This window comes from Geotrypetes seraphini, chromosome 15, assembly GCF_902459505.1.
Source record: "Geotrypetes seraphini chromosome 15, aGeoSer1.1, whole genome shotgun sequence".
NCBI lineage: Eukaryota > Metazoa > Chordata > Amphibia > Gymnophiona > Dermophiidae > Geotrypetes > Geotrypetes seraphini.
This window is the reverse complement of record NC_047098.1, coordinates 2,019,873-2,042,495: the sequence shown is the minus strand read 5'-3', so window position 1 is coordinate 2,042,495 and position 22,623 is coordinate 2,019,873. Positions and strand designations below refer to the sequence as shown.

The 22,623-nt window shown below is 43.0% G+C and overlaps 1 protein-coding gene across 1 annotated transcript; it reads left to right on the top strand.

The window, feature by feature from the left end:
- Positions 1 to 22: 22 nt before the first annotated feature.
- Positions 23 to 15,014, top strand: NECAP2 (NECAP endocytosis associated 2). Its single transcript, XM_033921932.1, has 8 exons — positions 23 to 213; positions 1,479 to 1,579; positions 4,027 to 4,131; positions 7,831 to 7,912; positions 10,285 to 10,393; positions 11,662 to 11,818; positions 11,945 to 12,032; positions 12,386 to 15,014. Exons 1-8 carry the CDS (start codon positions 122 to 124, stop codon positions 12,432 to 12,434), a joined length of 783 nt encoding a protein of 260 aa, XP_033777823.1. The 5' UTR covers positions 23 to 121; the 3' UTR covers positions 12,435 to 15,014.
- The last annotated feature ends 7,609 nt before the right edge of the window (positions 15,015 to 22,623 follow it).

The window sequence follows — 22,623 nt, the reverse complement described above, 5'->3', positions numbered from 1 at the left end:
TTCACACTTTGACAGGAAAGCGCCAGCCGACCCCTTCTTCCGCCCGAATCCAACATGTCCGCCTGACACTTCCGGTCCCGTGCCTAAGCCGGACTTCCGGTGGCGAGGCCCTGAGCGGAAGATGGCGGAGAGCGACTACGAGTCAGTGCTGTGCGTGAAGCCGGAGGTTCACGTGTACCGGATCCCGCCGAGGGCCACCAACCGCGGCTACAGGTAAGGACGGGGCCGGCCTGGCGCTCCAGCAGCCCCGGAACTTGCCCTCGTCTCCCGCCCAGCCCCTCCCTCCCTCCGCCCCCGAGCCCTCCATCTCCCTCCCTCCCTCTCTCTCCCTCCCTCCCTCCCGCATAGCCTGAATGGGATCCGAATAGCTCAACCCCCCCCCCCCCAACTGCTACAACCTTCTTGCATTCCCCTCCCTCTCCTGGAGAGCAACGGGGCTGCTCATTCCCACCACACTCCTCCCTCCCTCCACCTCTCCCCTCCATCCACCTCTATCTCTCTCCTTACCTTGCTTGCCTCTCTTCGCCCTATGAGTTCACCCCTCCCCCTGTCCACCCACCGAGCTGCTACAACCTTCTTGCATTCCCCTCCCTCTCCTGGAGAGCAACGGGGCTGCTCATTCCCACCCCTCCTTCCACCTCTACCTCTCTCCCCTCCCTCCACCTCTATCTCTCTCCTTACCTTGCTTGCCTCTCTTCGCCCTATAGTTCACCCCTCCCCCTGTCCACCCACTGAGCTGCTACAACCTTCTTACATTCCCCTCCCTCTCCTGGAGAGCAACAGGGCAGCTCATTCCCACCCCACTCTTCCCTCCACCTCTATCTCTCTCTCCTCCCCCACCTCTACTTCTCTCCTTACCTTGCTTGCTTTTCTTCACCCTATAGTTCACCTCTTCCCCCTGTGCTCCCACCACCGAGCTGCTAGAACCTTCTTGCATTCCCTGCCCTTCCTTTATTCTCTCCCTCCCCCCTACACACACATACACTTCCTAGCCCTCCATTAGAGACTTTAAAATGTAGGGAACCATTGATCAAGGTCAAGTCTATAACTTGTTCAATATTTGACTTCTCACCATAGGAGACAAGCTGTTCAGGTAAGGTGTCTATATCTTCAAAAAGTCTTTGTTTCTTGACAGAATTACAGGCTTCTCTCGACTCCCAACACGTCAGTCCATGAAGCTTATTCATCCAATACCAGTAGGATGGAGGGCTCAAACTCAACCAATGATTAAGAATACATTTTTCCCCATGTTATAATCAACAGTGTCTCTGATGAGCTTCAGCACCCCCTCATAAGTGCAGTAGTCAGATTGTGAGCCCACTGGGACAGATAGGGAAAATACTTACCTGATTAGATTGTGAACCATCCAGATGACTGTGTCAATGGACACTATATCAAATACAAAATAAACTTGGAAACTTAAAGTATGGGTTAAGCGTAGCTTGGGCTCTAAGTACAGTATGTGTTTCTTTCCACAGAGCTGCTGAGTGGCAACTGGAGCAGCCGGCATGGAGTGGGCGGCTGAGAATCACCGCAAAGGGGAAGATGGCTTACATAAAACTGGAAGACAAAATTTCAGGTAAAGTCTGCGCATTCGCTTATGCTCAGGAGCTATAGAGCCACCTTGATTTTTGCTTTCCTATAAACAAAAATAGTGTTGCATGACAGCATGTTAGTCAAGAGCCTTCTGGGCTAAGGTGATGGACGGTAGCCAAGCTGCCCCTAGCCTCTTCTGTTTTCTTTGCAGGAGCACATATGAGCCTTGGACTAGGTTTCCAGTCATTGACAGCTTTTTATCAAGCATGTAATTTCAGATGATGTAAGAACTTTGCAGCTCCTGCTTCTCAAAATGATTTTGGAAAAGATAGCCAAGGTTTCTAAGAGACCAATGGGGCTCAAGGTGTGGGAGTGTGTACAACTGGAGTCGCAGCAAAGAATCCAGATTGTAGCAATGGGCTTTCTGTGGCAAGTGAGTCAACAGGGTCCTTAGCACTTGCAGTCCCCGGGTTCAAAACCAGTTCCATTTTTATAACTGTTTTTAAGTTGAATTTGTGTGTAATTTAAATCATGTGAGGCTCCTCTTGTATCCCTTTCCATCCATTCCACCACCACATCCAATATTTCTTTCTCCCTCCTTATGCCCATCAATTCTCCTCTTTCTTCATTTCCCCATGTGCACCATCTCTTTCCTTCTCACTCGGACACCCATGACCAACAACTCTCTCTTTCTATTCCCTCCCCCACCTTAGCATCACTTTCCCTCCATTCATTCTGTGTCTCAGGTTCATGCCCCCTTCCTTCCTTTGTCCGAAGTTCTCACATAATGTCATTTACAGAATCTACTTCAGTACAGTCCTCCAAGCTATGTATAAATGACGCCATTACTGGCCTAATCTTTTTCTGAAAAATAACATGCCAGACTTCCAGTATATTCATCAGGTTATTGCAAAGCAGATTCATCAATAGTATGGAATTAATGATTTTAAAGTTAAAGAGTTAAAGATTTTAAAGAAACATTTGGAAGAGTTTCTTGTCTGATTTAATAACATTTTGGCTTCAGTTACTGCTAACTTATATTGTTTTATTTCTCTTCTCCAACTGATATATTGCTCCTGCTTCTGGTGTTTCCTCCAAGCTCTCTCCAACCTTCTTAACTTTGTTCTCTTAAAGCGAATAATGGTTCTGATTATTTTTCTGCTTCAATTCTACAGTTTTAGTCAGAGCAATCTTGTCAAAAACTAATGTTGTAAGATGCTACCAGGTGATTAGGGACCTGCCTACATCCTCACCCATAGGTTCTAACTGACCCATGACCTCCTTCCAGAATCCCTCTGTTGGTGGTATCTTACTTCACCTCGTCATTATACAGATTTAGGGACAAAAGCCCTGACAGTACCTCTTCTGTGGTTGCTGATCTATTTCTTTTAGATAACTGGTTCCCATTGCACATGGTCTATCAAGGGAATGTAAAAGCGATGAAATCTAGACTGTGACCTTCCTTATGAGTTGGATCACAGGAGAAGGTGACCAAATTTAGTTGCTGTGATAGATAGCTGACTTTAGGATCATTGAGCATTTCTAAGTGTAAAGTGGAGGAGTGTGTGGTGCAGTGGTTGGATCTACAGCCTCCGCACCCTGGGGTTGTGGGTTCAAACCCCGCACTGCTCCTTGTGACCCTGGGCAAGTCACTTAATCCTCCATAGCCCCAGGTACGTTAGATAGAGTGTGAGCCCACCGGGACAGATAGGGAAAATGCTTGAGTACCTGATTGTAAAAACCGCTTAGATAACCTTGATAGGCGGTGTATAAAATCCTAATAATAATAATAATTTAGATCCCCAAGAATTTAGATCCCCAAGAATTTAGATCCCCAAGAATTACCAGAACTGAAACAACTCTGGGGTTCTGAGCTATAGTACATATGCCATAGTGGTCTATTCATCTCTCTCCCCCGAGAGTCCAAAGCTCTCTGATCATTTTTAGAGGGGTGCAAGGTAGTCGGTGGAAGTATGAGAGTGATATTTTAACCGCTGGGCCTGTTTGAATTCTCTGTCAAAACTTGAGAAAAAGATGATAGATGATGTGCTATCTACATGTGCACATTGTAGCTTTCCCCTCTGGCTCCCTTTCTGCTGCGACTCACCACATAATATAATTATTCTGTCCTCCATCTGTGTATGCCCTAGTACAGGGGTAGGCAATTCCGGTCCTCGAGAGCCGGAGCCAGGTCAGGTTTTCAGGATAGCCATAATGAATATGTATGAGAGACATTTGCATATAATGGAAGTGGCAGGCATGCAAATCTGCTCTATGCATATTCATTAGGGCTATCCTGAAAACCCAATTGGCCTGGTAGTCCTCCAGGACAGGGTTGGGAACCACTGCCCTAGTAGGTCAACCCCTGCCCTTTTCCATTATACACAACTAAATCGTGCTCCCCCCTATCTCACACAGACTTTGTATTTCAGGAGAAAATGGTACAGTTGCTGATTTTAATCCATTTTCCTTTCCTTCCTCTGATTTCAGGAGAGCTGTTTGCTCAGGCACCAGTAGAACAGTTTCCTGGCATCGCTGTGGAGAGTGTTGTCGACTCCAGCAGATATTTTGTCATTTGCATTGAAGATGGAAATGGTATATATGCTTTTTTGTGGGGGGGGGGGTGTTTCTTCTTTAGGTGCAGTGATTATATTGGCATGTAAGCTGCTTCCTCTTCATACTCATCTATCTGCAGCCTAGTCTAATCTAGTATGAAATTTGTGAATTGCACTTATATCAGCAATTTACAATACAAGAGACCACACAGAAAAGATGGGAATTGAGTAAAAGATCCAAAGAAACAAAAAAAATGGAACAAAATAATTATTATAATTGACATATCTCCTTCTAAAATGCCAGATAAGCAGATTCTACCCTAATTTTCTGTGGTAAAAGATTCCAAATAGTTGTGGCAGTAAAAGTAAATGCTGTAATCTAAACCCCCTTGTCTATACTATAAAGTCTGTATTTCTTACTAAAAGTTTGTCCTACCCATACTATGAATGTAGTCTTGTAACCCGTTCTGGGCTCCTTTGGGAGGATGGGCTAAATTGCCACTTATAGATCATCCCCTCAGAAGAAGGAGTAAAGACATTTCATTTCAACATACAGATGAAACAAAGTAAATAAGAAAAGGTCTGAATGAAGTAGTCGGAAGAGTCTGCCTGAAGTGCGTGAAAAATCAAACAAGCAGATTTAAACAACTGATAACCAATGCAGCCTTTTAAGAGCATCTGAAACGCTATCAGGGCACTGCTCGGGACTTAAACGTCCTCACGAACCATCCAATGCCTCCTCACCAGCATAAACTCACGTTGCAATTAAAATGCAAGACTCAAATGTAACTCGGTTCAGTGCGAAACGCCATTCAAATCAATTTGGTAAATAAATAAACTGACAACATCTGTCTTCATTAGACAAATCTCCAGTGTTTAAAAATTAGTTAAATCCCTGTGCCAACGACAGCCAGTGTTTTGATAAAAATGCTGCTTCAGGTCAAAACAGGATTTGATTTGGCATGGCCATACTCAAAAGGTAAATGAATAGCCATATTCATTCCCATCAATGTTCTCTCAATCTAAGTTATCCATGTTAGATCGCTTATCTTCGACCTAGAATCACTAATGTAAAACTCTTTGCTGTAAGCCGCATTGATTCTGTGCAAAAAATTGCGGGATAAGATTAGAAGAAATGTATGTATTCATGCTTTATTTTTCTGTGGGATTTAGTTGTATAAATAGTGAGGTTCCCCAGGGGTCTGTACTGGGACCACTGCTTTTTTTTAACCATTTATTATGTTTTACAAGTAACCATATATTATCGATTTACATTCAGTGCAACCAACCCCTGGTTCTCATATTCAACCGTGCAGTCAGAAATAGTGAGTCTCTCTATATACCAGCTAATATACCATGTCAACTCAAAGGCCCTGGTGCCTGATTCCACTAGTCTTTATAAACATCCCATACTTTCTGAAATTGTTGCATAGCTGTAAGCTGAGACATCTGATACTCCATTCTTTGCAATACATTATCTTCACGCTGATGCTAGTACAATCTTCTGCTGCTAGCTTGTGGATTTCTAGCTTGACTCCAAAAGGCTCCCTTTGAGGGTATTGCTACTGTGTGATTCAGAACAGAATATCTAAAATCTGTGTCTAATAATCCTTTACTTGCAGGCAGGTTTACCAGATGTGGAAAAAGTCCCCTAGGCACCACACTCTTGCCAGCACTGGCCCAATTCAACTTTATACATGTGATATGTCACATAGGTGTATAATACCATCTGTACAATATGTTATAACTGTTTTCGACCATATTTCTAGCCACTTCAAACCTTTTTCCCATTGTTGTGTATAATATGAAGTGCCCAAATCTTCCCAGAGGGTGGTATCTGTAGCAAGGCTTTGTAAAGTCTGTTCCCATCCCCTCCTTGTTGTGCTCTTTCCAGCAAATATTTTTTTTTTTCAACTCAAGTCACCCCTAGCTGTTATCTGTCTCAAATGAAATTCTTCTCTCATGGTCATCCTGTATTCTTCTTGAAGATCTGCAAAAGATAACTTCACAATCCTCACAGACTTCGCCTAAAGTTCGAAGCTTATTATTTGCCCAATGTGTTTAAACTAGATCGAGTCTCCTGGCTGGAAAAGCCAAGGCATGTTGAATTGTGGCCTGCACATAATGTTGCTGATCTAGGAAGAATTGCTTACACACCCTAAACATTACATTAGAGATTTCTATTCTGCTAATGCCTTGCGGTTCAAGGTGGATACAAAAGAAATACAAAAAAGGTATTACATGAAGAAGATATCTGGTAATTTCTAGGGGAGATAAGGAGTAGATGAGGTTGCTTTGGGAAATCGGGATGGTATTGGGAAGTATTAAGTCGTTTGCAGGAATTTCTTGAAGAGTAGAGTCTTTATTTCTTTTCTGAATGTTTTGTAGTCTGGGGTCATAATCAATAGATTGGAGATTTGGTTGTCGAGTTTTGCTGCTTGTGTGGCTAGGAGGCCATCATAGTTTTTTCCGTTTGACTTCTTTGATTGGAGGGTGCGTGAATGGAGTGTTATGGCAAACTAATAACAGACAGGGTCTTGGAAAGAAGCCCCCTCACTTCTAGATTGGGCATTCATGGAACCATCCAGAGTGAGCAATATAACTTGAGGAATATCCTATTTGAATCTATTTTTATATGTTCCCCCACCCGACCCAGTTGCTGATTATGTGTGGTTGTGTTGCTGCATGATACGGACTAAAACTGGGGACCCCCATTGGGCCTGCTGCTTTCTAACATATTTATAAAAGATTTAGAGATGGGAATCATGAAGTAATTAAATTTGCTGACAACACAAAGTTATGTCAAGTTGTTAAATTGCAAGAGGACCTTGTGAGACTGAGCAGCCAAATAGCAAGTGACATTTCATGTGAACAAGTGCAAAAAGATGAATGTGGGAGAGAGGAACCCAAACTATAGCTCCATGATGCAGTGTTGCATGTTAGGAGTCATCGCCCAAAAGAAAGATGTAGGTGTCATCATTGAAGATACATTGAAACCCTCAGCTCAGTGTGCAGCGGCTAAGAAAGCAAATAGACTGGTAGGAATTATCAGGAAAGGAATGAAAAACAGATGAAAATATTATGCCTTTGTATTTTTCCATGGTGTGACAGTACCTTGAATACTGTGTGCAGTTTTGGTCATTGCATCTCTAAAAGATATAGCGGAATTAGAAAAGGTTCAGAGAAGAATGACGAAAATGATAAAGGGGATGGGAAAGGGTAAAGTGGCTACGGCTGAGGGGAGTAAAATACTGAATAGAGTGGAATGGAATTACACGGTTGCTCTTTCCAAAAATACAAGAACTAATGAGAGGCACGCAATGAAGCTATTAAGTAGTAAATTTAAAACAAACCATAGAAAATATTTCTTTACTTAACATGTAATTAAACTCTGGAATTCATTGTATGAAATCAGTTAGCTTAGCAGGGTTTAGAAATTGGTTTGGATCATTTCCTAAAAGAAAAGTCCATAAGCCATTACTGAGATTGAATTCTGAAAATCCACAGCAGAAAATCTGTTTTATTCTTTTGGGATTTCACCAGGTACTTACGATCTGGATTGGCCAGTTGAAAACAGGATACTGTCCCAGAATGACAGCACTTATGTTTTGATGGTGACTTTGCTCCTTGGGTTTTTACCAGTATAATAGTGTTTTTTCTAGGGGTGGGGGGAATGCAAAGTTTACAGCTTCCATTACAAAGTGTTCTGCTTTGTATCAGAATGTAAATCCTTTTTCAGGGCGCCGAGCATTCATTGGACTTGGGTTTGTGGACAGAGGTGATGCTTTTGACTTCAATGTAGCCCTTCAAGACCACTTCAAGTGAGTTATCCTTTTTTTTTTCCTTCTCTGTGCCTTATGAGCATCACCCCATCTAGGGGGCTTAAAACAGACTGAACAAATCTTGTACTATGGTACTGGAATCTTTTTGATATTGGGGATAGATAATGATTGGACATTCTTAATTTTCAGTGAAGGGCTGCCCTTAACATCTGGAGTCTGAAACCAAAATATAGGGGGGTAAATAATAAATAAGGAAGTGGTTCCCACTCTCCTTCCATGCTGATTTGTCACTTGGGTCTCAGTTGGTCAGAGCCCTTTATACTTGTGATCTACGTTCACCTGCTAGCTTTCTTGTAACCGTCAACTACTGGAGGAATTCTGCATGAAAAAAAATGTAAAACTGTAAACATTTAGAAAATTCTGTACAGAATATTTTGAAATTCTGCAATATTGTCTACTTGTTTGACCTTTATTTTCTTAGCGTCATTTCCAGCGTTCTGCACAAATTCGTGTTGTTCCTTCTTAGCAGCAGGTGGAGGGAGAGAAAACTGAATTGCAGCCGATGCAGAAGTGCTCTGGAATCTCTTAGTATCAATTATAGTCCTGAGTAAGACATTGACAAACTTCACCACCATAATATTTCAATGTCCCATAAATTCTTAGTATAAAATATATAAATCCTTTTCAGGCCTTCAGATTTGCCATTTGGCGCTGCTCATTTCTGGGGTCACCAATCAACTTCTGGCAATGGCTTCTTCGCCAGCCCCATTTAACGTTTTTTATGTGGATCGGGATGGCAGGAGTAAATCTCAAAAGGGGGGACTTTTTTTGAAACATGTCGAATGACAGGTCCCTTCCCGATGTTAACAACTGAAAAGATTTATAAATCTTGCACAGAGCACTTTATATATAAAAAAATAAATCAAAAACATAAAAAACGTTAAATGGGGCTGGTGAAGAAGCCATTGCCAGAAGTTGATTGGTGACCCCAGAAATGAGCAGCGCCAAATGGCAAATCTGAAGGCCTGAAAAGGATTTATATATTTTATACTAAGAATTTATGGGACATTGAAATATTATGGTGCTGGAATCTCTTAGTTCATGCTGAGGGTGTCCCTGGCCTAGCTCTTCTCTGCTGGCCACAGCTGCACTGTGTGATTGAGCCTTAACAGCCGCTCCAAAGTCATAGTTTTAGGACTGGACCTGGTTAAGCTTGGAGCTTGGCTTTACAGCCCCCAGTGTTACTGTATGAGGTTTTGGTTTGGTCCTCTGGCGCCTTGCCCAAGGGGTACAGGTCTCCATCTCCCCTTACTCATCTTGCCTGTTCGCCCTGTTTGGGTGAGCTTCCAAAATTATTGGCTTCAGCCACACATACATTAAAAAAAAAATCAATTGGTCTGACTAGCTTTATGCCTTTTGTCAGGGCCTAACGTTATTGTAAAGAACTAAGGGAATTTCCCTCTAGGTCACCCAGAGATAGCTGGGTCAATATGTTCAGTTCTGGTCGCCTTATCTCAAAAAAGATATAGCGCACTAGAAAAGGTTCAAAGAAGAGTGACCAAGATGATAAAAGGGACGGAACTCGTCTTGTATGGGTTCAAACGGTCTTGTCTTTTAGACAAGGTTGCAGGGCCTTGCCTATGCTTAAACCTCCTATAGTGGGGCCCCAAAGCATTTTTTGTTTCTTAAGGTCCTCGCCCTCAGGTCGGGGCTCTTGAGGGGGTTGTCCTGGTTATTGCAATCGGTATACCTGTGGTTGATGGTGCAAAGGTGCATTACAAAAGGACCTTCTGCTGCTTGGGGAGATCATTCTGGATTGTTCCAGAGAACACTTTGGCTTATACTGGGGATGTTGCTGGCAGAATTCAGATTCTCTTCCTCCGCCTGCTGTTAGGTGGTAATAATTAATAGTTACCCATTTGTGAAGCTAACACTTTTGCAGAAATCCCTTCTTCCCTCCTCTGGCTCAACCTTTCCCAGCCATACCATTGTTCCACCATCCCAGCTTAGCCTTGAAGCCCTTTCCCACCCCTCCTTCACTGGTCTTTTTCTCTGTCCTCTGCACTTTTCTGTCTCCTCCTCTATTTTGTGTTCTTAACTCTCAGTAAGAGCTCCAGTTCCGTCTCTGCCAAAATCTTCCTCCACCACCACATATTTATACCCCCACTTCTCCTCAACTTGTAGCATCCTGCAAGAGGAGGAGGCAGGTGGCTGTATCCATTGTTCTCTGCCATCCTGGGTCCTTACTTGAACTGTGCTGGTTTCATGCAATGAAATGAAGTAACTCTGTGAAGACACAGCATGCCTGTATCTCCTGTGGAAATCCTGAAAACGTGACTGGCTGGGGGTCTTCTAGGACATGTTTGGGAACTGTTATCTAGTAACAATACGTTTTCTCCATTTTTTTGCAGGTGGGTGAAACAACAGGATGAGATGGCAAAACAGGCCCAAAACCCCGATTTAGGGCCTAAGCTGGACCTTGGCTTCAAGGAAGGCCAGACAATCAAAATTAATATAGCGGTGAGACTGTGTTCCATCCCTGTCTGTTCAGCAAGTGGTTTCCTGTTGTGCTTCAAGTGTTACTGTTTGAAAGTTTCCCAGTCATACTTTCAGCTTAGTTCCCACATCTACGAAGGGGATCAAACACCTCCTGTGTCTGAGCCGGTGCTGTCCCACTCTGCTCTGAAGAAGTGCCAGCCCGGGCTGTGAACCCAAGAAGTATTAAGAGTGGGTCTGAGCTCCCTTTCGTACATTGGCTGCCTGATAGTAGTATAATGCAGTGCCCCGCAAACTTTTCTGGCTGGCGGCACACTAAATGCAGAGCCCCGGCCAGAAGTCGACGCGATGACGTGCCACGCATGCCAGAGGCCCGTCTTGCCGCGACCCCACTATTATAGTGATCCGGGAGGTGCAGGGAGCAGAGGAGAGACGCCAGCTGACTTCTCTCCGCGAGAGGCAGGCAGCCGGCGTGGACGACTCTCCTCCTCGCCAGTGTGGCGCAGTTTGCGATACACTGGTCTAATGCCTATTCTATTGCTCCCTTTGGGCCTTCCCTTCTTTGTTCCTTTCTCTGACGATTTTGTAGTTCATCCCTTTCCCTCTTGTTCCTTGTTTGTCTGCATTTTTTTGTTTATAGTCTGGCTTTGTTAATTATTTTACATTTGTATCCTCCCCTTTTTTTAAAGTTAATGTATATCGCTTAGAATTGTGACAGGCGATTAATCAAATTTTTAATAAACCTTGATGGTGCAGGGGGAGGGGGTCTGAGGTCCTAATCTGCAGCACCCTTTCCCACTACATTGTCACCCTGCAATATCAGTGGGGAGGGGATTCTGAGGTAGAGAATGACAAGGGGACAAATTTTTCCCTTCCCTGCAGGAACTCCTTTTCTTGTCCCGTCCCCACAAGTTCTTTTCCTGCAAGCTCCGTCCTCATCTGCACAAGCCTCAAATGCTTTAAAATCATAAGTGTTCAAAGCTTGTGCAATTAAGGCAAAGCTTACAGGAATGGGGAACGGACAGCGACAAAAACTCGACGAGAAGGGGAAATTGAGTTCCTGTGGGGATGGGAAAAAACTTGTCCCTGTCTCATTCTCTAGTCTGAGGCTTGAATTTTAACTTTGGTTTTATATATGTGGTATATCAAATACATTGAACTTGAACTTACAGCATCTCCTCCAGTTTCAATATTGTGTTAGGAATAATTTCTCAAGATCTGAATGTAAGAGCCGGTGAATCCGCGCCGTGTGCTATGCTTTTGACAGTCACTTCCTGTTGTTCTGCGTCTAGAATATGAAGAAAAAGGAAGGCGGAACAGCAGGCCCTGCAAAGCCCAAGGCAGCCGGCACCAGGGCAATGAATCTTCTTCCTCCTCCCCCCGGAGGCAAAACTCCTGTCCATCTGCCTCCACCGGCACTGACCAAGCCCGCAGGTGTCAGTCACACAGGTCTGTTGTAGTTCTGAATGTCATAGGAAAACCTCTTCAGTTGTCTGGGGTTCTGGGAACTCTTGTGCGTACTTGCCACCTTCAGGAGAGCTTGACATCCGGGTGGTGTTGCTGTTTGTTTTTCAGGTTTTCTGCTTGATTTTGGCAGCCCTGTGTCGGAGTTCAGCAGCGGTGCCGCATCCGATCTCTGGGGGGAGTTTGCCAATGCTTCAGGGTGAGAGCAGCTCCAAGGCTGCCCTTTGTGTCATTCCTTCCTGATATGATACTGTCCCACTGGCTTCCACTCATTCTCCCTTATTCAGAACCAGGTAGAAATGACCCAGTGCTTAGGCAGAGGAGCCATTTCTGAGAATTTGTGCCTTTTTATTTTTATCCCTCGATGCCTCCATGATTAATGCAAAAGCATATGCCAGTTGTCTTTCTGCCTCCACGGTGTGTGACATGTTAAGTGTTCAGCAGATCTCGGCAGTGCTTGAAACTTGAGCCAAGGTCATTGCTGCTGGACTGGGGAAAGGGAGCTTGCAGGAGAAGTTCAGCTTTTCATGGCCTTGCCTTTTCACTCCACAGGTCTGCTTCTGGTCAGGCTCAGCAGAGTGCTGGCTGGGTACAGTTCTAAGATCGACATGAAGCCTTTCCCGTGTAATGCTCAGGAAGAAGGGGCTGTCTCTTCATCGTGGACCAATGGAGGACTCTAAATCGCCTCAACCAACATTTAACATTTGTGGGCATTAACAAGGACCAAGGGCAGGGCTGCAGGAGGGAAAGCCTGTGCGTTGAATGAAGGAGGGAGGTGTTTGGTTTTGTTCCAGAGTAACGCACACTTCTTTTAAAGGGGTTTTCCTTCTGCTCCCTTGTTCTGAGGCACCATCTCCTCTCTCTGGCTCTGGACATTAGAGGACCCTGGAGGGTTTCTCTGAGGGCAGCTCTCTCAAGAAGGATGCATACGAAGAGGGTGCAGGAGATGGAGCTTCACTTAGAACAGGGGTGGACAACAATGGCCTTTTGAGAGCCATAACCCAGCCAGGTTTTTGGGATTTCTACAATGGTGGATTTGCATGTACTGTTTCCTTTGTATGCAAATAGAGCTCATACTTATTCATTTTGGAAATCTTGAAACGCTGCCTTTTGTGGCCCTCAAGGACCATAGTTACCCACCCCTGACTGAGAAGAACAGCGTTTTAATGACTGCTGCAACTGATGGAGGAGGTGGGACCTCGGATGTATGTGTGTGTGTACGAGTGGGGTCAGACTTACAAGCTCTTTAAGAATTCAGGGGAAGTGGTGGTTGATCCTGCCAATGTGTCTTAAGTCTTTTGAATGCATTATTTCTTCTTGCAAGCATATGAATCTATGCAATGCAAAATAGAATCGTGACAGGGAAGGGTGTAGGCATGCCTGCTGGCTCCATTTCCTACCCTTTGGCCTCTACTGGTGTGTGTGGTGGCAGGAGGCTGGTCTGTTTAGGGAAGAGAAGATAAGAAGAGGGTGAAAAGCAAAACACTTGCCCGTCTCATTGCTGCAAAGAAGTTTTTGTGATTGGAGGCTGCACCTGGCAGAACTGGGATGACTGTGGTTTCAATCCCATCTCTCTCTCTCTCTCTGGTCCAGTAGTTTCTTCCTACATATTAGGGTGTCCAGCTTAGTTGGAACCAGACTGACACTCACCATGAGTGATAGCTGGAGCACCCCCCCCCCCCCTTACCACTCCTGAAGCAATGATGGGGCCTGTGCAACATTCCTACCCTGGCTGGTCCGGGAACTGAAATGCACTGGAGCTACCAGGTCAATCCTGTGACAAGCATTTTGGCAATTTCTCCATACTTGCACAGAAATTCTACTGAGGTATTGGTTAGTGAATGATGTTTGAGGTCTCCAGCAGCTTGCATTCTCTCCTTTTAATGATTCCCAGTAGAGGCTCCTGCTCTAGTGATCCCTGCACTTATTTCCTTTTGTATAAAGTGAAAAGAAAAGGCTTTAGCTTCTGATTTTGGTAACTGCTTTAGCTGAGAAATCCAGACTGTCCTCCAAACTCTCAGCTGTCCTCTCTTGATCCTCTGAAGTGCCTTTTTTATAATCTCTATGATTAATGCAAGTTGCTTATCGTCTAAAGCTCTGCAAGGTTACATCAGGATGAGATAATGCCATGTGCCCCGCTGGAACTCAGGATGGCATGTGACCATTTTAAAATAAATGTATCTAGAACTTTCTGACATTCCTTTTGCTCAGGTCTCACTTTGTACACTTTAATTTTCATTTGGAACACAGATAAAAATGTGCTTTGTGCTTCCTAGTTTGATATTTAATTATTAACATTTTTGATTTGGTTAAAATCAGTTACCTTTTATAGCCTGAAAAAGGCAGTAGTATGTTAGCAAAAATGTGTTAACATATGGTACAGTAAGGGATTTGGAGGCAGGCAGTGGGGAAGACGGCTCTGCTCCCACAGTGACAGCTAGTGTCCACCAAATTAATCTGCTGCTCAGGAATTGACCTTTAAAACCAAAGGGCCAAGGGGGAGGACATGGATTTAACTATTGATGATCGCTGGATGAGATGAACAGAAGTTGCATGGCTGTCTCATGTTCTGGGTCATAGCTCAAAATATTCTGAATTTTTATGTAAAAAAAAAAATGCAGCTCTGGACTTTGTCCATAGTGACAGTGCACTAATTAGTCAATGATTTTTAGGGAAACAATGAGCACTTCTGTAGCCTTTTATTACTGCATGATTTACATGTAGTAAATAGTGATAATGCATGTAGTTAAGAGACATGTCGGCTTGTGGTTTTGGAGATAGTTGGATGGTCCTTCTTTCTCCCAACTGCCGATGACTGGATGTTGTGGTGGAGGACATTTTGTGCAGCTCTCCTGTGTTTTTTACATGCTCCTAATCAAAGAAATGCTTTACTTTCTCAACAACTGGACTTAACGTCTCATTCACTCATGATTTATTAAGCTTTATTTATTTTCTAAGATTCTGCTTTGTATCTGCAAGATGTTTTCATGTATTTAGTTGTTGGTTTTGCTGATTCTGTATGTCAGGAGGGAGGTTACAGCTCAGCAGTTAATGATCTTTAAGTTTTTTTTATTTTCCAAGCACTTGTTTTAAGTAGCTGGGGGGAGGTTTGGGAAACTCATTCATAAGATGAAAGAAAGACATTTTCATAAAGGTGAATAAAGTTATGATCATTCGTGCACCAGTCTGAGTCTCTTTGTTGGCTGAGGGCTTTCAACTCATCTGCTGGAGGCAGCGTTGAAGTGTCTGGGCCGTCATTGATCTGATAAAGAGTTTTCTTTCAACTGATATTGAATGAAAATTGTTCCGAATACTCCCTGAAAATCTATATGGACTCTTAGCTGTAAAAGTTGTGATATGTTCAACATGTAACCAGAGGCCAACTGGATTCTCTCTAAACTTCAGTAGATCAATATTTAAACACTGCAGTTAGCTGGCTATGGCACTTTTTCACTTATATCTGTTCTGGATAGCCATATGGTCTTTGGCAGGACATTTCCTAAGGCCAGTGAAATACAGTCAAATGCTGTGTGCCCTGACCTTTTGTGTGATGGAAATAGATAATTGGATGGAGTGAGCCTTGATAGAGACTCCCGTAGATAGAACCTAAGCACATTAACGGGCAGAGCTCTGGGTTTCTGGGTCAGAAATATCTAAGAAAGAGGACCATTTAACTTAAATGATTAATTTATAGAGCATGTATAGTTGGGCAGACCATTCAGGTCTTTATCTGCCGTCATTTACTATGTTACTATGATGGTCTCAGACTCCCTGATGGCTGGTAAGGAAGGAAAAGAGAATGAGGAGGAGATGGTGTTCCTGCATGAATAAGCCTTAGGTGCTGAAATGAGGACTTTACACAACAAATAACAGCCAACGTGATCATAAGCTTTAGTTTTATAAAGTAGCCTTACAGTTTTTATTTTGAATTGGGCCAGAGTGTTCACAGTCTTTTAAGAGTGCATCTGAGGCAATAAAGGATTTGCCCAAGATCACAAGTAATGCTGGTGAGAGATTTAAAAAAAAATTTTTTTTTTAATTTTAATAATGTATTAAACACTACAGAATATGGAAATAAAAAATAAGTACAATAGAAATATATAATTTTTGTTTTTTACTTTATTAATTTTCAAACTTTGACAGTGCCATAAAATTAATTTAAACAAACACTTCAAAGAAGGCACTTTAAATACACAATTAATACATAAAACAATCATTTCCCCCCTCCCCATAACTAATAGATGAAGACATATTATAATAATAACAATTTTTTTATATACTGCAGGACCGTGAAGTTCTATGCAGTTTACAATGATTAAAGATGTTACAGATTGAGTGGAATCAACAAAGTATAGACTTGGTGATTGACAGTTCTAGAGATCATTTGTTGAGGACTAAGATTGTATAGGTTGGTTTCCTAAGTATTTCAGGAACAGATGTGTTTTTAGACGTTTCCTGAATTCCCTACAGGTAGTAGGCACGAGTAATTGTTCTAGGTCTTTAACCCACAGTGCTGCTTGATGTGAGAAAAGATGTTGGTGATGACTTTTAAATTTACAACCTCTGATCGGTGGAAAAACAAAGTTCAAGTGTGAGCTTCGCCTATGTCTGTTGGTTGTGAAAGAGAAAAGGTCTGTTATATATTTAGGAGCTAAGCCATAAAGTACCTTGAAGCAAAAACAACCAAACTTGAATTTCACACATGCCTCCATCGGCAGCCAGTGTAGAAGTCGATATTATGGAATTACAATATTATAATTAAGTAATTTTAGTAATCAAAATACATTTCCCACCCCCTGGATGTGTAAGAAAATCTAATAGAAGGAGAGATACATGACAACTGGGCACCACACCCTAGGAAATGTCTTACTAAAGCCCAAACACTCAAACAAATCTATTGGATTCCATCAAGCCCACACAAGTGTTGGTGAGATTTTAACTCTTACTTTCCTGGATTTCAGCCCACTCCTCTTCTATGGTATCGATGTCAGGAAAATATGGGTCTAAAAGTCACTGGTTACTGTTACATTTAAGGCTTCTATTTGTAGTTTGTTTGTAAGATAAGTGCTGACTTAAAAGGATCCACCTGGGAAGAGATTTCAGAGTCTGTCTGTTAAGCAGAACTCGATAACTAGGAAAAATAATCAAAGAAATACTGTAATACTGGCAGAAATGTAGAGGAGCATAATCAAAGCATACGTCTAAGTCCAATTTGGGCGGATGGTGCTAGATGGCCAAAGTCAACCGTGGGAAAATGCCCATTTAAAAAAATACATCTAGAATTTTATTTATTTATATTTTTTTTAATCATCTATCTGAATGTCCAGGCTCTTGTTCGGCCAGACCGCCAGGACGTCTATCTTTATACCACATTTTCAACCAAAATTTAGGCCAAGTCTCAAATGCCCAGAACATGACCATTTGGACATAGGAGGGGCCAATCTTGTAATGGATTGGCACCCAACTATGGCAAAAAAGCAGTGGGGCACTTTATGGGGCACTGCTGTGAACTTCACAAAAAGGGTTCCAGATAAACATCTCACCAGATCTCCCTTATAGGTTAAGGTGAACCCCCCCAAAACTCACTATACCTACCTGTCTACAACCCCAATAGCCCTTATGGCTGCAGGTGGCACCTATATGGCAGTAGAGTAGGGTTTGGTGGGCGCATGTGTTCAACCATCAATGTGGTTAGAGTAGCTTATGGGCCTGGGTCCTCCTCTCTGTGGTTCACTAGCCCACCCTCCAGGCTATTTGAGACACCTATGTGCAGCTGTACTAGACTTTCCTATACCAGGTGCTGATGTTCTGGAGACAGGTATATACTTTTTATTCTGATCTTTGTGAGGGGGGTCAGTGAATACTGGGGGAGTGTGTGGGGGTCTTTACTTTAACTCTGCGATGATTATCTGGTCCCTTTGGATACCTTTTCAGGGTGGGCCAATCATTAAAGTACTCCTTATAGGAGCTTTATGCACCTGGAGTCTCAGATAAGATGGCACTTTGAGGCCTCTTTTGTTTTATATAATAATTTTAATCTTATTGCCGCTTCATACAGACAATGTGAGATGCATTTTCATCTATGATTTTGTGAGTTTGATATTTAAGCATCTTTTCCTCTGGAAATATTGATAGACATAAATTAACATCAGGGGCTGCAGCTGTCAAAATGGAGGGAAGCATATTTACGGGGAGGGGGGAGCATGGAGCTCCATCAAAAGTAGATTGTGGGGTCTTCAGGGGGAAATGCACTGAGGTCTGTCAGTCAAATTAACATCAGAAACTACAGCTGCCAAAATTGAGGGAAGCATTTTTTTTTTTTTGGGGGGGGGGAAAGAGGGACATCAAACGTATGTTGGGTCTTCTGGGGAGGCATTGAGGTGTTTTCAGTGTTATGTGATGATAAAAAAATTGTTCACCATTCCCTTGAGATGTATATAACCCCAAGTGTGCATATTTAGAGGTTTAAGCAACTGGTTTTGTGCACTAACCTTTCTTTTACTGTATAAATCCAGTTACTCCATGTGAGGAAGCTTGAAACAAATGACCTGGCTCTGCTTTCTCATCACAGAAAAGCTACGAATCTGCCATTAGAGAGGGGAAGGACATGCCATACATTGGACATAGGCCTAAGTGTGAAGCTTGCAAGTTCTAGTGCCTCATGCCGTGTTATGCTCAAAATCTGGGCCTGTGTTAGTCACTTTCCATGGCTACAAAAGGAAAAAGTCGAAATCCAGAATTTTTTAAGGAACCCTGCCTGGAATGTGACTGGTCTGCCTATTTGGAAAGTTAGTCATTTATGTTGGATGCTTAATTCATAGATTTGTGCTACCTGGGGCAACAAAAATAGGTTATTTTAATTTATGGAAAGCATTGAGTTGAATTCTAGGAGCTGTGTGGCCTGCTGGGTGACGTTGTACTGAAAAATGGGTGTGCAGCTGGGAATGACTGTCAGATGGCTTTAGTTAAAGCTTTGAGTTATGAGCCCTTGAAGCGTCCTGGAGCTGGCTTTGTATCTAGTTACTAGGAGGTCAAACAAAAGGTGTTAATACATGCTTGCTCGGGGAGAGGAAGTGAAGGATGCAAAAGTGAAGCCAGGCTGTGTGTGTGGCAGCAAGTGGAGCGAAGTGCACCCGACATCCCTACAGCTGCAAAGTAAGTGGCATTTCATTCAGCAGATTTTTCACGCACTACATGTGGAGTCTTTTATAAATGGAATGAGTTTAGTTATTTTTGTTATATTTTTACTGGGATTTATAATTTGACTTTATAAAGAAATTCACATGAAACGTGCAGTGTAACAACAGTAAAATGGCCAAAACACAATCAATGAGGTCCATTTGGAAATGGCTAGGATGAAGGTGAAGCAGCATCAGAAATGTAAACATTTAACGATACATGGCAGCGGGATATGAATGATAGCGCCCTAGGTTTAATGCTCAGACAATACAAATTAAACGCGTTGGAACAGTCAACTAACATCAATATGATGCCAGTGGGGTTCAAATATAGCCGAGGAGACAATTGCAGCTGAGATGTATAGTAGAGAATGACAGGGAAAAATTGTTCCCCGTCATCTCTGCCCAAGCCTCAAACACTTTAAAATCAGCGTTGTTCGAGGCTTGTGTGGTTAAGGCAGAACTTACAAGACAAATTTGTCCCCGTGTCATTCTCTACGCTGCACCGGTCTAGAAATCAAAATGTAGTAAAAGTGAGCCAAATTTAGGACAATCAAGCCATTGTGACATCACTGTTGAGGTTGGTCCTTATTGGTGACATCACAGTGTCAGCTCTGGTTATCAGAGGTTGAGACTTTTCACACTATTTATTCAGTTCTCCCAAGTAGAGAATGACACGGGGACAAATTTTTCCCCATCCCCGAGGGAACGCATTTTCACCGTCCCATCCCGGTAAGTTATTTTATCCCAGGACAAGCAGGCAGCATATTCTTAACGCATGGGCGACGTCACCGACGGAGCCCCGGTACGGACACTTTTAACTAGAAAGTTCTAGTTGGCCGCACCGCGCATGCGCGAGTGCCTTCCCGCCCGACGGAGGAGTGCGTGGTCCCCAGTTTCTTCGTTTCCGCGGAGCGAAGAAGTCCCTTCCCCATTCCTGCAAACTCTGTCCTCATTGGCACAAGCTTCACACACTTTAAAATCATACGTGTTCGAGGCTCGTGCAGTTAAGGCAGAGCTTGCAGGAACGGGACAGGGACAGATGGTACGAAGATATTGAGATCCCAAGGGGACAAATTTGTCTCCATGTCATTCTCTAAACACCATTAACAGCATTTTAAAAAGTTCCACTGCTGAAAATGTTATTTTCTTTTCTGTTCAACTGCTCTGTAGTTCTCATTACTAAGTACCACATGGTCCCTAAACTCGGAGAGGCAGCATTTAAAGAGATTCCACCAGCTTAGTATAAAACTTGAAATGTCAACACTCAACAGTGCAACAAATGAGCAAACAGAAGCAGACATACAGTCAATGAGGTCAATTTGGGGATGGCAGGCGGAATCCTAATCCTATGAATAAACAAGATACAATGTATTAATTCAATAACTGTAACAGCTTCTTTCTTGATCTTTATTTCTGTGCATCTAAGGTAACTAACACAGCAACTATGTTACCCTCACTTACTCCACTGCTGCACTTCCTTCTTTCACACACATGTGGGCAAAGGGTTGGTCGTGGATTTGATATACCACCTTTCTGTGGAATAAGCAAGGTAGTTTATGCCTATTATATGCAGGTCCCGTCTCTGTCCCTAGAGGGCTCACAAGTCATGTTTTGTACCTGGGACAATGAGGGTTAAGTGACTTGTCCAGGGTCACAAGGGGCTGCAGTGGGGATTGAACCAAGTTCCCCAGGATCTCAGCTCGCTGCACTGACCCTTAGGCTCCTCCTCCTCCACTCCACTAACTTATGAGGACAAGTCCATAAATAAAAATACAAATCAAATTTATATTCCACTAAATGACAAGAAGGTCCAATATGGAGTATCAAAGAATACAGGGCTCCTTTTATTAAGGTACACTAAACAATTTAGCATGACCTCATAACTAGATATTTATAGCATATATAACAATTACATTAAACAACGGAATTCCAATTAAAATCTTAAGAAATTTTCCTGTCACCCTGATGTGAAGCGGAAGGTCATTCCAGCCAGAAACTGCTTGGGAATGCAATATTAATTGCCCATTCTGCCATATTTATCCAGAGTATCTGGGAATAGTTATTACATGAATAAATAAAAGAGCCTGGAAAAAACCAACAAAATATCAAACAAAATGTAAATATAATTCTACCCTCTAAAGCAGGGGTGTCAAAGTCCCTCCTCGAGGGCTGCAATCCAGTCGGGTTTTCAGGATTTCCCCAATGAATAGGCATGAGATCTATTTGCATGCACTGCTTTCATTGTATGCTAATATATCTCATGCATATTCATTGAGGAAATCCTGAAAACCCGACTAGATTGCAGCCCTTGAGGAGGGACTTTGACACCCCTGCTCTGCAGTCAATGTTGGGGGGGGGGGGGGTTGTCAACCCTGAGATTTGCTCAAATTTATATACAAATAATAATTTTAATAATATTTTAAAGTGCAAAAATAGTTTAATTTAGTAGAAAGGCAAAAGGTCTCATCAGTGGCGGTTTACAACTTGGTGTCGTGCCATATATTTTTTCTAAAACTATCGGCCTCTTTTACAAAGCCGCGCTAATATCCCTGAAGCCAATAGAGATTTAAAGAGCTTTGGGGCTGTTTGCGGCAGCCACTAGCGCGGCTTTGTAAAAGAAGTCATATGTCTTTCACAGCTCCTGAAGAAGGGTTCCACCTGAAACTGGACCAGTTGAGCTAAGCTATACTTGGTGTCCTTGTTAGGAAATTGAGAACACTTTTAAGAATATCGGACAAGAATGTATTGGGCAGCCACTACAGATACGTCCACCTCTCCGCTGGTTTTGAGCTTTAAACTTGAAATGTTGATAGCACTGCAACCTTTTGCCTTTCTACTAAATTAAACTATTTTTGCACTTGCACTTTAAAATATTATTAAAATGATTATTTGTGTGCACAGTGTGACTTGAGAAAGAGTCCCGCTCTACTGTGTTAAGCCAAGAGCACTGGTTCTCTAGCTAGGACACCATAGCTTCAACTGTGGCACTGAGACCTTATTTCCCTTGGATGTGGGAGTGTGGGTATTTGGTTGTAGTGCTAACCACCTTTCTTGGGTTATATTTGGGGATTGCATTAGGAGTGATTGATGTTTGTGAGTTTTGGTGTAGAACAGGTCCAAGTGGGTCGATTTTTTAAGGTCAAAAATTACGTCTAGGGGCTAGTTGATGGCGTTACAGGGAAATACTTTTCATACCAATAGGAGGAAATATATTTTTCACTCAGAGAATAGTTAAGCTCTGGAACGCCTTGCCAGTAGCTGGTTTTAAGAAAGGTTGTTATTGCATGCATGGCATGTTGCTACTCCTTGGGTTTTGGCCGGTCATTGGTCTGACCCAGTGAGGCTAGTCTTAGGATCGGAGAGGATGCTGGTTGCAGATGTGAGGGGCCTGCGAGCAACCTCAAAGCACTTTTCTCTGTCCATTCACGATTGAGCCTTGTGAAGCCCGAGGGCAACATTCCATTCCCACAATGCACTCGGCACGCGCAGCCGCAGGAAGGGGAGGCCTGGAAGTTTCCCGTTGCCGCGGTGACGGCGCTGTGGGCGGGGCTGAGCGCTCTCTCGTCAGCCCGGCTTCAAAGAACGTAGCTCCTCCCCCGCCCTGGCGGG

What these genes read in the sequence shown, in the direction of transcription:
- NECAP2 (XM_033921932.1), top strand. Translation starts at nt 122, where the DNA reads ATGGCGGAGAGCGACTACGAGTCAGTGCTGTGCGTGAAGCCGGAGGTT. An exon ending in ACTGGAAGACAAAATTTCAG is followed by an intron (nt 1,580 to 4,026) that starts GTAAAGTCTGCG and finishes CTCTGATTTCAG; the next exon opens with GAGAGCTGTTTGCTCAGGCA. An exon ending in GAGTTTGCCAATGCTTCAGG is followed by an intron (nt 12,033 to 12,385) that starts GTGAGAGCAGCT and finishes TTCACTCCACAG; the next exon opens with GTCTGCTTCTGGTCAGGCTC.